The sequence below is a fragment of the Bos indicus genome, chromosome 9, assembly GCF_029378745.1.
Source record: "Bos indicus isolate NIAB-ARS_2022 breed Sahiwal x Tharparkar chromosome 9, NIAB-ARS_B.indTharparkar_mat_pri_1.0, whole genome shotgun sequence".
Classification (NCBI taxonomy): Eukaryota; Metazoa; Chordata; class Mammalia; order Artiodactyla; family Bovidae; genus Bos; species Bos indicus.
In genome coordinates, this window is record NC_091768.1 from 86,630,558 (window position 1) to 86,647,605 (window position 17,048).

Sequence of the window (17,048 nt, forward strand, 5' to 3'; positions counted from 1 at the left end):
CTTATTGCCAAATACAGACTGAAATTGAAGAAAGTGGAGAAAACCACTAGACCATTCAGGTATGACCTAAATCAAATCCCTTACGACTATACAGTGGAAGTGAGAAATAGATTTAAGGGACTAGATCTGATAGAGTGCCTGATGAACTATGTTCATCAGGTTCTTGACATTGTACAGGAGACAGGAATCAAGACCATTCCCAAGAAAAAGAAATGCAAAAAAGCAAAATGGCTGTCTGGGGAGGCCTTACAAATAGCTGTGAAAAGAAGGGAAGTGAAAAGCAAAGGAGAAAAGGAAAGATATACCCATTTGAATGCTGAGTTCCAAAAAATAGCAAGGAGAGATAAGAAAGCCTTCCTCAGCGATCAGTGCAAAGAAATAGAGGAAAATAATAGAATGGAAAAGACTAGAGATCACTTCAAGAAAATTAGAAATACCAAGGGAACACTTCATGCAAAGATGGGCTCAATAAATGACAGAAATTATATAGACCTAACAGAAGCAGAAGATATTAAGAAAAGGTGGCAAGAATACACAGAAGAACTACACAAAAAATATCTTCACGACCCAGATAATCACTATGGTGTGATCTCCAACTTAGAGCCAGACATCCTGGAATGTGAAGTCAAGTGGGCCTTAGGAAGCATCACTATGAACAAAGCTAGTGGAGGAAATGGAATTCCAGTTGAACTATTTCAAACCCTGAAAGATGATGCTGTGAAAGTGCTACACTCAATATGCCAACAAATTTGGGAAACTCAGCGGTGGCCACAGGACTGGAAAAGGTCAGTTTTCATTCCAATCCCAAAGAAAGGCAATGCCAAAGAATGCTCAAACTACCACACAATTGCACTCATCTCACACGCTAGTAAATTCTCCAAGCCAGGCTTCAGCAGTATGTGAACCGTGAACTTCCAGATGTTCAAGCTGGTTTTAGAAAAGGCAGAGGAACCAGAGATCAAATTGCCAACATCCACTGGATCATCAAAAAAGCAAGAGAGTTCCAGAAAAATATCTATTTCTGCTTTATTGACTATGCTAAAGCCTTTGACTGTGTGGATCACAATAAACTGTGGAAAATTCTGAAAGAGATGGGAATACCAGACCACCTGACCTGCCTTTTGAGAAACCTATATGCAGGTCAGGAAGCAACAGTTAGAACTAAACATGGAACAACAGACTGGTTCCATACCGGGAAAAGAGTACGTCAAGGCTGTATATTGTCATCCTGCTTATTTAACTTATATACAGAGTACATCATGAGAAACACTGGGCTGGAGGAAGCACAAGCTGGAATCAAGATTGCCGGGAGATGTATCAATAACCTCAGATACGCAGATGACACCACCCTTATGGCAAGGAGTGAAGAAGAACTAAAGAGCCTCTTGATGAAAGAGGAGAGTGAAAAAGTTGGCTTAGAGCTCAACATTCAGAAAACTAAGATGGCATCCGGTCCCATCACTTCATGGCAAATAGATGGGGAAACAGTGTCAGACTTTATTTTGGGGAGCTCCAAAACAATTGCAGATGGTGATTGCGGCCATGAAATTAAAAGACGCTTACTCCTTGGAAGGAAAGGTATGACCAACCTAGACAGCATATTAAAAAGCAGAGACATTACTTTGCCAACAAAGGTCCGTCTAGTCGAGGCTATGGTTTTTCCAGTAGTCATGTATGGATGTGAGAGTTGGACTATGAAGGAAGCTGAGCACCGAAGAATTGATGCTTTTGAACTATGGTGTTGGAGAAGACTCTTGAGAGTCCCTTGGACTCTCAGGATATCCAACCAGTCCCTCCTAAAGGAAATCAGTCCTGGGTATTCATTGGAAGGACTGATGTTGAAGCTGAAACTCCCTTACTTGGGCCACCTGATGTGAAGAGCTGACTCATTAGAAGACCCTGATGCTGGGAAAGATTGAGGGCAGGAGAAGGAGATGACAGAGGATGAGATGGTTGGATGGCATCACTGACTCAATGGACATGGGTTTGAGTAGACTCCAGGAGTTGGTGATGGACAGGGAGGCCTGGCCTGCTGCGGTTCATGGTGTCACAAAGAGTCGGACACGACTGAGCGACTGAACTGAACTGAGAGTAACATTTAATTTATTCATTAATAAGACTTTGACACTAAAGGGCAACACTTTGTCAGTTTTAAATTATGTAAATCTAAGTAGTTTATATAAGGTATATTACCAGTTACTCCTTTTTTAAAAGTTGGATCTCTGGGATTTTAGCTTTGCTCTGTCATTTACTTTGTATGGTACCTCCTGGTCAGGAGCAGGTGACTAGAATCTTTTACATATCTGTATAGTCATCATTTGGGAGTTTTGTTTATTTTTTAATCTTTTATAGTCATCATTTAGGAGTTTTGTTTATTTTTTAATCTTTTATCAAGGTTTGCTAAAAAGTAACACATCTCATCTAAATCTGTAACTTAAATGGTAGAATAGTAATGTTTACCCCATCCCCTCCACTCTCACATCTCCCCATTTCCCCTAGGGTTAGAATTGCAAGAGCTTTACTGCTTTATTGGACTTGATGTAAAGCCAGCTTTTAGTCATACGCGATTAATATTCTATAGCTCTTTCATTAGCAACACACACACTTTTCTTCCCAAAAGACCAGTTTGGAAAGGACCTTGGTATATAGTCCACCCCTCATAATCTATTAACTGGCTAGGCTGATAGTATTTATAGGGAAAAGTAATATAAATATTGAATACGGATTTAAGCAAAAACTGTGAAATAAGTAATTGGGCAGATGGACATAGGAGTAGAGAAGGATGGTTATATTATGGCATGAGAACTAAGTTACAAAGCTAACTCTTCATTTTCCATAGTAGGAAATCCATAGAAAATGCGTAAAATTGAAAAAAATCAAGAAATAGTCCTATAAATCATCTTGTATAGGAATGTGAAGAAAAAGCTTAGTGTTGACACTGGAATATGGAATAGGATAAAAGTGGAGAGGCATGAGGCAAGGAAACTGCTGGTTTCCCCAATAAACTTTGTAATACTGTTTGGCTTTTAAAAACCATGTATGTATGTTCTTCTTTAAATTTTTATTTAAATTTTTCATTATAGGGTAGGTCAAAAAATTAAGATATCTTAAAATCAATTTTTGTGTTTAGTATTTGGGCTGGAAGGAACGTTGGCCTTTTAGGGAAAAATTAATAATGACTATGTAATTTTCATATAAAGTATAACCAAGAATATTTTTCTTTGTGTATTCTTAAATTATATGGTAGGATTGTCTCCTGTACACTGGTTAATTAATGCCAGCACCAAGGATGCCTCTCAGATGTTTATCTGCAGCCCAGAACTCTGAGCTCCAGGTCCATATATCCCAGCTCCCTCTGTGATATCACTGTTTTGAGGTTGTAAAGGTACCCTAGACTCAGTATGTTCAAAACTAAACTTTGTTTTGTTTTCTTGGACCTTTTCTAGCTTGTTCCTTAGTTTATAGATGGGACCAACCATCTGAACAAATACGAAAGCAACCTTTACAACCTCCTTCTTTACCCCAATATCTAACCCAAGTTCTATTAAATTTTACTTTCTAATTATCTCTTCAGTTTTTCCTTCTACTCAGTGTCCATTGTTGTCTCTACAATTACAAAGTATTAACTATTTCTTAGCTAGTTCAGTTCAGTTCAGTCACTCAGTCATGTCCAACTTTGTGACCCATGGACTGCAGCATGCCAGGACTCCCTCCCTGTCCATCACCAACTCCCGGAGCTTACTCAAACTCATGTCCATTGAGTTAGTGATGCCATCCAACCATTTCATCCTCTGTCGTCCCCTTCTCCTCCTGCCTTCTTAGCTAGACTAAAGCATTTTTCTAACTGGTCTTCTCATCTTTTGCCATCTTCTCCATACTGTAGCCATTCTTCACACATACATGATTTCTTGATCATGTCACCTTTCCTGCCTCTGAGCTTAAATCTTTCAGTTTCTTCTCATTACCCTGAGAATAAAACCTCCAGATTTTAATGGCCTATAAAGGCACTGCATGATTTGGCTCCTGCCTTTTTCTTGCTGCTGCTGTCTATAGTTTTTCCTAATATACTCCCTTGTAGTCTGTTTTTGAATGATGTGAAAGGGATGAAAAACGTTACTGTGTCAGCAATGAGATGGACTGAGATAGCAGTCAGCAGATCTGGTAGCAGAAGGCAGACAAAAGATGAAATAGTGGGCAAGTTAAAATAGTTATCTAAATTATTAGCTTCTTTTGATGTGTCTTTAATCCAGGAATTTCTGTGACTTGGAGAGCAAGGGTATGGACTCTAATACTTGTATCTCCAGCATGGTTCTGCTGCGTACTAAACACTCCTTAAATTCGTGGATTGTGAATGCATGATGATAGTCCAATTTTAAATATCCAGGTACCTTATAAATGCTCAAATTTTGTTCAGACCTGTAAGTCCTGTTGCTTTTCTTGTTGTTGTTTTTTGATCTGGAGGCTATGGTCCCTTCTTGGGAGTACAGTTAACAGTTACATGTGTTATACTACTCTTACAGTCCTGGAAAAATTCACCATAGTAAATGGTAGTGAAAGTGAAGACTTGATAATTATCATAACATGCAGTCTGAGCCATTAACTGATACTTAGTACTCTGCACTGTCATAATATTGAGAGGTTAGAAATAAGTTGCTTACATACTCTTAAGAAAGGAGATAACATGGCGCATTTTTTAAATCTTTCCAGTATACTTACGGTTGGGTTTGTAGTGCTGTATATACTCTGCTGGGCTTCCCAGGTGCCTCAGTGGTAAAGAATCCTCCTGCCAATGCAGGAGACACGGGTTCAATCCCTGGGTCAGGAAGATAGGAGGAAATGGTAATCCTCTCCAGTATTCTTGCCTGGTTTCAATCCCTGGGTCAGGAAGATAGGAGGAAATGGTAATCCTCTCCAGCATTCTTGCCTGGAAAATTCCATGGACAAGGGAGCCTGGTAGGCTACAGTCCATGCAGTTGCAGAGTCAGACACAATTTAGCGACTGAGCACAGCACACAGCAGCACATATACTCTGCTACTATTTAAAATCATTAAGAACTTATTCCTCCCAGATTATTTGAGCTGGCCGCAGGTTAGGTGCTAAAAGTTTGCCCCATTGTTAGAAGCATTCCTATAAAGCATGATTTCTTTATTCTTTTCTCAGAAGAGCAGTCATTTTGCATCTTAACCATAGAAAATGCATTTCTGTTTATTACTAGAAATAATTTTCCAGATTAAATTGTAAGGTATTTCTTGGTTTTCCTTTCAAAATTAAATAAATACCTGTTTGTTTCAATAGTGTGTTTAGTTGTAAAGCTTATTCACTCACCCACAAGGCTACATTTAAAAACAGTTATCTTGCTTTGTTCTTAAAGTTTACTTTTGGTGGATGCAGAATATAGGTTAATTGTTTCTTTTGCCTTTCAGCACTTGAATTTTGTCTTTTCAGTATCTTCTGGCCTTCACTGTTTTGATGAGAAGTCAGCCTTCATTTAAATTGTTGTTGCCCTTTATTTTATTTCTTGGACTGCTTTCAGGATTTTCTTTTTCTTTGGTCTCATATCACTGACTCTTATGCCTATGTGTGATTTCTCTGGCTTTGTCTGTTTAAGACTTGCTGATCTTCTTGATCAAGATCTTTTTGCTTGTTTGTTGTGTTTAAAGCAGACTCTGACCAGTTGTATTATAGAAAATTTTTCCATGATTGACTTTTCACTCATCTGTTTTGGCATGCTTCTAAAGATACCAAATCAGCTGGATCAGTGATAGCCATGGTTCTTATTCTGGTATTTCCCATACCCTGTGCCCAAGTCAACATTATTGCCACTGCAAATGGATACCAGTTTTGGCTGACATGGCGTAATTCTCTGTTTCAGGTTTCTTCAACCTGGGCAGTTGTTGATGAGGATGACCAGTTTCACATTGCCTCATCTTACCATTTTCAGGGCCTGCATGTACCCCAACATGTGCTTGCCACTTTTCATAAGGAGTTGGAATCTTGGGTTGATACAGAGTCTAGAGTTGAGTGATTTAGGCAACTTTATTGTCTTCCTTGTGACCACCATCTTCCTGCTTTAGATGTGAGATGGCTCCCAACCAAGAACAACCTCCAAGATGGGCAGGGAGCCAGTCAAGTTCTTGATGTGTAAATTTAGATCTTTTATTAACTTGGGAAAATTTTTAGACACTGTTTCATTAAATACTTTTTTCTATCCCATTCTCTGTCCCCTTTCCTTCTGGAATTCCAGTTACAGGTATGTTAAGAGTTACTGATTCTTTCTCACAGGTCCCTGAGGTAGGTTCATTTTCCTGTCTCGGTCATTTTTTTTTTCTCTATCCTTCAGGTTCTAATGATTTCTATTGCTGTGTCTTCAAGTTCATTGACTCTTGTCATTTCCAATTTGTGATTAAACCTAGCCAGTGAATTTTATTTCAGACGTTTTGTTTTTCACTTCTTGAATTTGCATTTCTTTTATAGTTTTGTTTTGTTTTTTTTTCCTTGACTGAGAAATCCAAGCATATTGGCCCTTGCATTCTTGAACATAGTTAAAATAGCTGCTTTAAAATCCTTATGTGCTAATTCTAGCATCTGGGTCATCTTGGGCTTGGTCTCCCTCAGTTGCCTTTCTCTTGACAATGGGTCAGTTTTTCCTGTTTCTTATGTGTAATAATTTTAGATTATAACTTGGATGTCATTCATAACATCCATAACATTTTAGAGACTGAAGTCTATTGTGTTCCTTTAGAATATGTTGATGTTTGGTTAGTGGTTTGCATGCTTGCTTGTTAGTTTTAGTAGGCAGTTAACTTGACTGTGAACTTAAACTACAAACTGAAACCTCACTTTTGTTACTTTAGCTTTAGCCTGATTGCTTGGAATCTCAAGTCTGTATAGTTTGGGAACCAGAGATATATGTAGATATTATACACAAAATTCGGTGTTTCTCTCCTTTTGGTGATTTACTCGCTAAGTTTTCAGCTGTTGTGGTCATGCCAAAATCTGTCCTTTGGTTCATTAAGTGAATTAGACTGAAGATTTACTTGTTTGGGCTTTTGCTGTGCAAAAACAACTGGGATGTGCTCTCTGGCTAAAAACCATTTAAAAAATGGAAAGTCACCCCATGTTGTCTACTTCTTCCAACTATTGACTCTCTTCTCCTCCTCCCATCCCCCAGCACCACCACTCCCACGTTGCTTTTTCTGTTTTCAAGCTCTTTATGTTTTGTCTAGTTACAGAAGTTACTCATGAGAGCATCAGTCGAGTAGGAGCGACTTTGCCATTTCAGGAAGTGGAATCCCTAAAATACAATTGTGCGTTTGAACAATTTTCTTGTTAGTATACTTGATAGTCATATAAGAGTTTTTTCAAAGAACTTCAGAGATTTCTGTGTATGTGTTAATAATAGAATGAGTTGAAATTTATTTTCATCCTCTTTTAAATACGAAAGGTTGTCCTGAATTTAGACTGAGGATTTATTTATTTGCCTTTCCTTCAAATGATAATTTCCAAATCTAGATTACTTGAAATGCATTTTAGAAGCAAAATACATGAAGAAACCATACAGTAAAACCTTTATTTCATCTAACAAATGTTACATCTTGGACCTAGGCCCTGGGAATACAGCTGTAAACTCTGAAGTTCTTGATCCTGTGGAGCTAATGCTTTAAGGATAGGCAGGTAGGTAGATAGGTAGATATGTCAGTGTTGATAAAATGCTATGAAGTAAAAGCAAGGTATGAAGATGTGATAGGGAGAGAGAGGAGAAAAGTGTGGCAATATTTTAGGTAGAGAGATTGGTCAAGGAAGCAGTCTGATCAGAGATCTTAGTGAAGTGTGAGAGAGCCATGCAAATATCTGAGTGGAAAGGGTTCCAAGCAAAAGGGGCCACAAGTCTAAAAGCCCCAAGGGAGGAATGAGGTTAACTTCTCTTTGAGAGAGAACCAGTGTGAGGGAACTCAGTGTGCAACTGAGGGAACAAAGACAGTGGTAGGAGATGAAGTCCCAGGTGGTAGTTAGCCAGGGGTCTTGTGTTACAGGATTTTGCGCTGGGGAAATGATTGATTGTTCTGATTTACTTTTCACAAGGATCACTCTGTTCTGTAGAGTAAGAGGTAGGGCTGGAGCAGAGTTAAGCAGGGAGGAGACCTTGGCAGTGGCAGTCTAGGTGAGCTGTGATCATGGCTTGAATAAGAGCAGTAATAGAGGTGGGGAAATGTGATCAGATTCAGAATAATTCTTTTGCAGATAACAGCCAGCAAAACTTGATGATAGATTAGATATGGCATGTGAGAAGGACCAGCTTAGTGATTGATGGTACCATATATGGAGGTGAAAGAGACTGGGAAAGATTTGGTCTGGGTAGGGGAAATTAAGAGTTCAATTTTGGACATACTATGTTTGAAGTGAATTTTAGATATCCAGACATAGATGTGAAGAAAGCAGCTGGTCATGTAGCCTGGAACTCAAGGGAGAAAGAGCTCCCTTGGAGTTGGACATATAGATTTGCAAAGCCTTTGTTTAAAGTACTGTGTTTGGTTGAGATTACCTTGACAAGGAACATAGGTGTAATCGAAAAGAAACCCTAGGTCTGAACTGCATAACTCACCGGTGTCCAGAGGAGTATCTGACAAAGAAAACTGACAAGGAACTGCCAGTGGGTGGGTAGAAATCCAGAAGAGTATAAATCTCAGAAGCCAAGTGAAGAAATTGTTTAAAGAATGGGGAGTGGTTGACTGGTTTATGAACTGAAGAGAGATCTAGTGAGATGAGGCCTGAGGAGTGACGTTAAGTTTAACAATCTGAAGATCCTGGGCAACTTTGATAAGTAGTTTCAGTGGAGAAAAACTATGAAGACCTGACTTGGTAGATTTTAAAGTGATAAGAGGGAGGAAATGAAGACAAAGTATAAACCATCCTTTCAAGGAGTTTAGCCTGAAAAAGGGAATGGGCAGATAAATGAGTTGATAGCTGGAGTGAAGTCCAGAGAGACTTTCTCAAGATCAGCAATGCTATAGCATGTTTACTGTCCCTTATATTATGTTTAAATATCATTTACTAATTTCCAGTAATCTTCTTTTCTCTTGCAACCCATTTGTAGAAATATTACATTGGGTGCTAAAATATTATGTGTGTGTGTTTTGGAAATAGATTTGGGAAATCTGTAATGCAAATAATTTGGTTTGGCAGTGCTTTTACCTAGGAGATGTAACTAAGCTGAAGTCACACAGACAAAAGAAGTAGGGAAAAATTAACCAAATGATGGTAAAAAGTTTGAAAGTCTTTACCAAACATGATATCTAAATGAGCTTTTATTCTGTTGAGGATTCAGGAGTTCTGTCATAACTAAATTTACTCAAAAGTGTTTTAATATCTACTGTTATGCTGAAAACTGTCTACAGAGTGCTAGGTGTGCAATAAGGGACATGAAAGACCAATTTCTGTATTCATGGAGTTTATAGACTTGTATTTAAGCTTATGGAAAAGAGAAATATTACAGATAAGAAATTTGTTTTAAAGAGATCGTCTTATTGTTAAATTTATTCTAAAATTAATTGTATTTTAATTATTGTACAAATAGTATGATTTTAAATATTTTAATATGTTATATAGGTTTAATATATTTATATGCTATTTATATCCCAAAGAGGCTTTAAGATTAAACATGGTTTATGTTAAGTGTTAGGGATATAAATAAATTTGGTATTTCTCAACTTGGACCATACATTAGACTCTCTTGGGGGGCTTTTAAAAATCCATATGCTCATGTTGCTCCCAACCAATCAAACCAGAAGCTCTGGGGTTGGGGCTCAAGCATTAGTATTTTAAAATACTGATTTAATAAAGACAGAGGGAATAAAATGCTACCAAGCCCCTGAAAATGAATTGATTACACATTTAAGGATTAAGTACATCTGAAAATTAAGATAAAATATCAATGATATCAATGTAAATCAATGATTTTGATTTACAGATCATTTTTAGATAGAGCATGCAAAGCTATTTGTAGAACCAAAGTTTTTTAGGATCCAAAGTTTAAAAAATTTTAGTAGAATAAATAAGATTACTCCCTTAGGCTGTCCTCTGATAATTAAGAAAAAAATCAGTGACATTACTCATATTTTCCCTTTTAAAACAACCTTGACAGTAATTTCTTATTTGAATGCCTTTAGGCACATCCATTATAAAACATACACAAATACATAGGAATTAGAAAATTTTAAAGTTTGCCATCAGTAGTTATAAACTGAAAAGACAGTGTAACTATCCTGGAAGCATTATAAGACTAAATATTTTTATAATTTATACTAAATGTTAGATACTAAAGCACATACCCTTTTGTATTGAAATTTTAAATCCATGATAATATTAATTCTATAACAGTTCTCATTAAAATTTTTTTTTTCTTTCTTTCACAGAAAATGCTTGGACAGAAGAGATGAGTACTATTTCCACTAAGGCCTAGAATTGCCTATTGTACAAATAGTCCTGATCAGGCAATATACGAATGGCCCAAGGAAGCCACCAAATTGATTTTCAGGTTTTGCATGACCTGCGACAAAAATTCCCTGAAGTACCTGAAGTTGTTGTATCCAGGTGCATGTTACAGGTCAGTGTTTAATGATTTCTGAATTTATTAATACAACTTGGAATTTTTTTAAACATTGGAAGAAAACACTTTTACCTTCTTTGGCATTAGTGCAGTATGATGGAGAGATGAGCTTTGATGTCTGATAGTCATTTAGCCTTTAGCAAGTTCTAGGCTCTCTGTTTCCCATCTGTCATATGGATAATACCTGCCTTGTAAAGTAGATGTGAGGATTAAGTGAGATCTTATATAAAGCATTAATATATGGTCCACATATATGATGAGCTTGCTTGACTCCTCCTTTACCCAGTTTTGCCAGGAGAACTTTTAAAAATTCCAGGTCTTCCACTTCATATGAAAATGAGAAAATCATTAAATAAGGAATCAGGAAACTTGGGATCTAATCCTAAATGGCACCCTAAGCATATTTGACAAGTAATATGCCTTCTTTTGTCCTTTAGTTTTCTTACCTGTAAAATGGAGGGATTTGACTAGACAGTGCCTGAAGTCCCAATTCTAAAGAAAAAACTTTATTTTTATATTTTTTTAATTTACTCTGTAAGTTTTCCATTTAATATCACTCTCTAATACATTTTTAGATTTTTCTTAGTACATATAATTTTAGAAATACATAATTCTAAATATTTCGTGATAGTGTACTTTCTCATTTGATTAAACTGGAAATCTTTCTGTCAAGAAAAGTTTCAGCTTGTTCAAATGGAGATAAAGGTGATTGGGGCTCAGACATATTTACTCTTGTTGAATAATTTTTAAAGTTTTAAATTCTATGAAACTTGAAAAGGCTCCATATCTGTATTGATATCAAGCATCTCCATTTTGTTCACACTCTGTCACCTACTCCTGTACACTCAATTAGTCTCCCACCTTTAGTCTAACCCGTTTTGGTCTTTCCAGTCTGTCTGTCTCACTTCTGATAGAAATGTCCTTTTAAATTCAGATTTGATCATATATTTATTTACCTGCTTAAAAGCCCCATGGTTGTTACCCATACCCTTCAGAGTAAAGCTGATAAATCTTGATGAGCACATACTAGATCTGTGATCTAAAATCTTGCCGCCTTCTGCAGCATGACCTCTTGCCTAGTCCTTCCTTCCTCATACCCTTTGCCATAATCATCCTCAGCTAGTTGGAATTCTCCAAATATGTCTGGCTCTTTCTGTGGTACATTATTTAAAAGCATATGTTTTGAGTTAATAGTACTGTATTGTATATTTGAAATTTGTTAAAAGAGTAGATCTTGAGTATTCTTACTGCAAAAAAAAGGAAGAAAGAAAAAATTGGCTGTGTGGAGTAGTGAATGTGTTACTTGTGGTAATCATTTCACAACATATAAGTATATTAAATCCTCCCACTATAACCTTTAAAAAGAATCATGTTGTCCAACCTAAATATATACAGTTTTTATTTATCCATCATACCTCAGGTAAAGCTAAAGGGAAATAAATTAATTTAAAATTTTTAATAATAACAAGTAGCATATGTTTTGTGAGTAAAAGAGACTTGAATTCAATATTTGACAGTTAATCGCAGCAATTGAATTAACTTCTCTGACCTTCATTTTCCTCAAGTGTACAATGGAAACTTTAAAAAAAACTTCACAGAGAATTAAATGTGATAATGCAGGAAAGCAGCTAATAGGATAACTGATTCATAATGAGTGCTCAAGTAATGTTAGCAACCAATATGAATAACAGTAGTAATAGTGGAAGGCCCATAATGAATATTTGGTGAGTGAATCAGTAGTCCATATTTGTTGATATCAGATGTGTAATGAAAATGAAAGAGGAAGGAAGGGTAATAAAAATGGAGTCAAAAACTAAAGAAAATCTGAAAAGGAGCAGCAACAGTGAGGGGACAGTATCTTCTCCTACAACTCAGGTTCAGTTCAGTTCAATTCAGTCACTCAGTCATGTTCAACTCTTTCCAGCCCCATGGACTGCAGCACACCAGGCCTCCCTGTCCATCACCAACTCCCAGAGTTTACTCAAACTCTTGTCCATTGACTCGGTGATGCCATCCAGCCATCTCATCCTCTATCATCCCCTTCTCCTCCTGCCTTCAGTCTTTCCCAGCATCAGGGTCTTTTCCAAGGAGTCAGCTCTTTGCATCAGATGGCCAAAGTATTGGAATTTCAGCTTCAGCATCAGTCCTTCCAATGAATATTCAGGACTGATCTCCTTTAGGATGGACTGGTTGGATCTCCTTTTAGTCCACGGGACTCTCGAGTCTTCTCCAAAACCACGGTTCAAAAGCATCAATTCTTCAGCGCTCAGTTTTCTTTATGGTCCAACTCTCACATCCATACATGACTACTGGAAAAACCACAGCCTTGACTAGGCGGATCTTTGTTGGCAAAGTAGTGTCTCTGCTTTTTAATATGCTGTCTAGGTTGGTCATAGCTTTTCTTCCAAGGAGCAAGCATCTTTTAATTTCATGGCTGCAGCCACTACCTGCAGTGATTTTGGAACCCCTCAAAATAAAGTCTGCCACTGTTTCCACTGTTTCCCCACCTATTTGCCATGAAGTGATGGAACCTGATGCCATGAGCTTAATTTTCTGAATGTTGAGCTTTAAGCCAACTTTTTCACTTTCCTCTTTCATTTTCATCAAGAGGCTCTTTAGTTCTTCTTTGCTTTCTGCCATAAGGGTGGTGTCATCTGCATATCTGAGGTTATTGATATTTCTCCCAGCAATCTTGATTCCAGCTTGTGCTTCATCCAGCCCAGCGTTTCTTATGATGTACTCTGCATATATAAGTTAAATAACCAGGGTGACAATTTACAGCCCTGACGTACTCCTTTTCCTATTTGGAACCAGTCTGCTGTTCCATGTCCAGTTCTAACTGTTGCTTCCTGACCTACATACAAGTTTGTCAATATTCGTGCCTTGAGAACCCCGTGAACAGTATGAAAAAGCAAAAATATAGGACACTCAAAGATGAACTCCCCAGATCAGTAGTGCCCAACGTGCTACTGGAGATCATTGGAGAAATAACTCCAGAAAGAATGAAGAGACGGAGCCAAAGCAAAAACAACACCCAGTTGTAGATGTGACTGGCAATGGAAGTGAAGTCCAATGCTTTAAAGAGTAGTAGGAACCTGGAATGTTAGGTCCATGAATCAAGGCAAATTGGAAGTGGTCAGACAGGAGATGGCAAGAGTGAACATCAACATTTTAGGAATCAGCAAACTAAAATGGACGGGAATGGATGGATTTAACTCAGATGACCATTCCATCTACTCCTGTGGGCAAGAATCCGGGATCTTAGAAGAAATGTAGTAGCCATCATAGTCAACAAAAGAGTCTGAAATGCAGTACTTGGATGCAGTCTCAAAAAGGACAGAATGATCTCTGTTCGTTTCCAAAGCAAACCATTCAATATCACAGTAATCCAAGTCTATGCCCCAACCAATAACGCTGACGAAGCTGAAGTTAAACGGTTCTATGAAGACCTACAAGACCTTCTAGAACTAACACCCCAAAAAGATGTCCTTTTCATTAAGGGGACTGGAATGCAAAAGTAGTAAGTCAAGAAATACCTGGAATAACAGGCAAATTTGGCCTCGGAGTACAGATTGAAGCAGGGCAAAGGCTAATAGAGTTTTGCCAAGAGAATGTGCTGGTCATAGCAAACGCCCTCTTCCAACAACACAAAAGAAGACTCTATACATATGGACATCACCAGATGGTCAGCACCGAAATGAGATTGATTATATTCTTTGCAGCCAAAGATGGAGAAGCTCTATACAGTCAGCGAAAACAAGACCGGGAGCTAGAAGTGAGAAATAGATTCAAGGGATTAGATCCGATGGACAGAGTACCTGAAGAACTATGGATGGAAGTTCATGACATTGTACAGGAGGCAGTGATCAAGACTGTCCCCAAGAAAAAGAAGTGCAAAAAGGCAAATGGTTGTCTGAGGAGGCCTTATAAATAGCTGTGAAAAGAAGAGAAGTGAAAGGCAACAGAGAAAACGAAAGATATAAGCATCTGAATGCAGAGTTCCAAAGTATAGCAAGGAGAAATAAGATAGCCTTCCTCAATGATCAATGCAAAGAAATAGAGGAAAACAATGGAATGGGAAAGACTAGAGATCTCTTCAAAAAAGTCAAGATACCAAGGGAACATTTCATGCAAAGCTGGGCACAATAAAGGACAGAAATGGTATGGACCTAACAGAAGATATTAAGAAGAGGTGGCAAGAATACACAGAGCTATACAACTCAGGTACCTCTTCCTAATTTTTTAAATCACATTCTCTGATAAGAATATACTGAGAATGTTCACTGAATCATTGAAAAATAGAAAAATACTATATTCTTCAATAAGATTGTGTAAGATTTGCTACTGAGAGAACTGTCCAGAATGTGGAGGGAGGGAGGAGAGAGAAGCTCTTTAAGTATAATCTTCAGGGTGTATTAAGTTAAATAAAATGTAGAGTATATATAGATGTATATAAATACATCTATAAATAAATATACATATGTATATATATTTGCCCCTGTTTGTATGAGGATATACTGGAAGGATTAAAAATGAAATAAAAGAAGGGTTATCCATGGTGGGCGAGAAGGAACAGGCCAGATGAGAGGAGACTTCTCAATGTGTATCTTTTAGTGTTGTTTTGATCTTTGTAAATAAATTACCTATTTTTTAAAAAGATGAAATAAGTTAACAGGTTTTTAACTACAAAAAAAAACAAAATAAATAATTTAGAATTTCTTTTGGGCATTCAGTAGTGTCAACTTTAATACATTAATCTGGTTTTATGAAAACAAAACTCTGTATGACATGCTTCCCAATACCCAGCTCTTTTAAATTGAGTTGATAATCTTTCTGGGCATTCAAGCAATATGTCTTCTAGCTGATATAACAAAAATGTGACAAGTGAGGGATGGGGAGGACTCCTCTAGGGAAACAACTAGGGTGTGAATCTTCCCAAATTTAGAAAGTTACTTTTAAACTGTCACAGCAAATAAACTACCTCTAAACGTAGTGTAAATAGCTCTTATTTAGTGACAGCCTTCCTTTGGGTTGGGAAGATCCCCTGGAGAAGGATGGCAACCCACTCCAGTATCCTTGCCTGGAAAATCTCATGGACAGAGGAGCCTGGTGGGCTGCAGTCCACGGGGTCGCAAAGAGTCAGACACGACTGAGCGACTAACACTTACTTACTTACTTTCTTTGGGGAGCTGCTCTCCCTTACTTGGGCTTCCCAGGTGGCGCTAGTGGTATAAAGAACCTGCCTGCCAGTGAAGGAGACCTAAGAGACCTGGGTTCGATCCCTGTGTTGGGAAGATCCCCTGGAGGAGGAAATGGCAATCCACTCCAGTATTTTTGCCTGGAGAATCTCATGGACAGAGAAGCTTGGCGGTCTGCAGTCTATGGTGTAACAAAGAGTTGGACATCACTGAAGACGCTTGCTCCTTGGAAGAAAAGCTATGACAAACCTAGACAGTGTATTAAAAAGCAGAGATACTACTTTACCAACAAAGATCCTTATAATCACAGCTATGATTTTTCCAGTAGTCATGTATGGATGTGAGAGTTGAACCATAGTGAAGGCTGAGCACTAAAGAATTGATGCTTTTGAACTGTGGTGTTGGAGAAGACTCTTAAGAGTCCCTTGGACTGTAAGGAGATCCAACCAGTCCATCCTAAAGGAAATCAGCCCTGAATATTCATTGGAAGGACTGATGCTAAAGCTGAAGCTCCAATACTTTGGCCACCTGATGCAGAGAACTGACTCATTGGAAAAGACCCTGGTACTGGGAATGATTGAAGTCAGGAGGAGACAAGGACGAGATGGTTGGATGGCATGACTGGACTCTATGGACATGAGTTTGAACAAGCTCTGGGAGGTGGGGAAGGACAGGGAAACCTGGTGTGCTGCAGTCCATGGGGTCACAAAAAGTCAGACACGACTGATTGAACAGCAACTCCCTGTCTCAGTTGGGTAGGCTTCTTTGTCTTTTCTCTGAAGACAAGTATATTATCCTCCCTATAATATACTGGTTCAGAACTTTTCTAGATAAAAAAAATAGTGTACAGAATATTAAAAATCAGTAGTTAAAGGATCATATCACACTGCCACTTTGTATACATGTTCTTAAACATCTTACTTCTTAGGAGAACAGAAGTATCAGTATTATTTCTGTTCTTTTCCGACTTTGTTTACTGGTCAGCTCCCTCTTTTTGGAACTGCTCACATCATTTCCTTGTGCTGTGGATTCTCTAAGATAGCTGTGTTTTCAGCAGGTGTAATTCATATCTTTAACATTTATATTTGGTAACTAAATCATAACTTAGAATAGTATACAGATGTTGTGTAGCTGGCACTTTCAGTTTTTCAACTGAAATTTTCATTATTTTTTAATTCTCTTAATATGACAGTTAAATCTGTTAAGTTTAAAATTGCTTTTCTTTTCAAAATAATGCATTAAG

At 37.7% G+C, this 17,048-nt stretch overlaps 1 protein-coding gene and 1 pseudogene across 4 annotated transcripts in view; one reads left to right on the forward strand and one right to left on the reverse strand.

The window, feature by feature from the left end:
- TAB2 (TGF-beta activated kinase 1 (MAP3K7) binding protein 2) overlaps positions 1–17,048 on the forward strand; it is an 84,893-nt gene that overhangs the window by 33,525 nt on the left and 34,320 nt on the right. For 3 of the 4 annotated variants that reach the window (XM_070796331.1, XM_070796332.1, XM_019967567.2), the window contains one exon: positions 10,414–10,604. In XM_070796331.1, coding sequence (XP_070652432.1) covers positions 10,503–10,604 — 102 coding nt within the window. In that variant the 5' untranslated portion in view covers positions 10,414–10,502. Of the gene's footprint in view, positions 1–7,397; positions 7,676–10,413; positions 10,605–17,048 lie in introns of those variants that run through there. The other variant, XM_070796333.1, reaches the window with a different exon arrangement.
- Positions 5,628–6,062, reverse strand: LOC139184851 (large ribosomal subunit protein eL30 pseudogene; annotated as a pseudogene).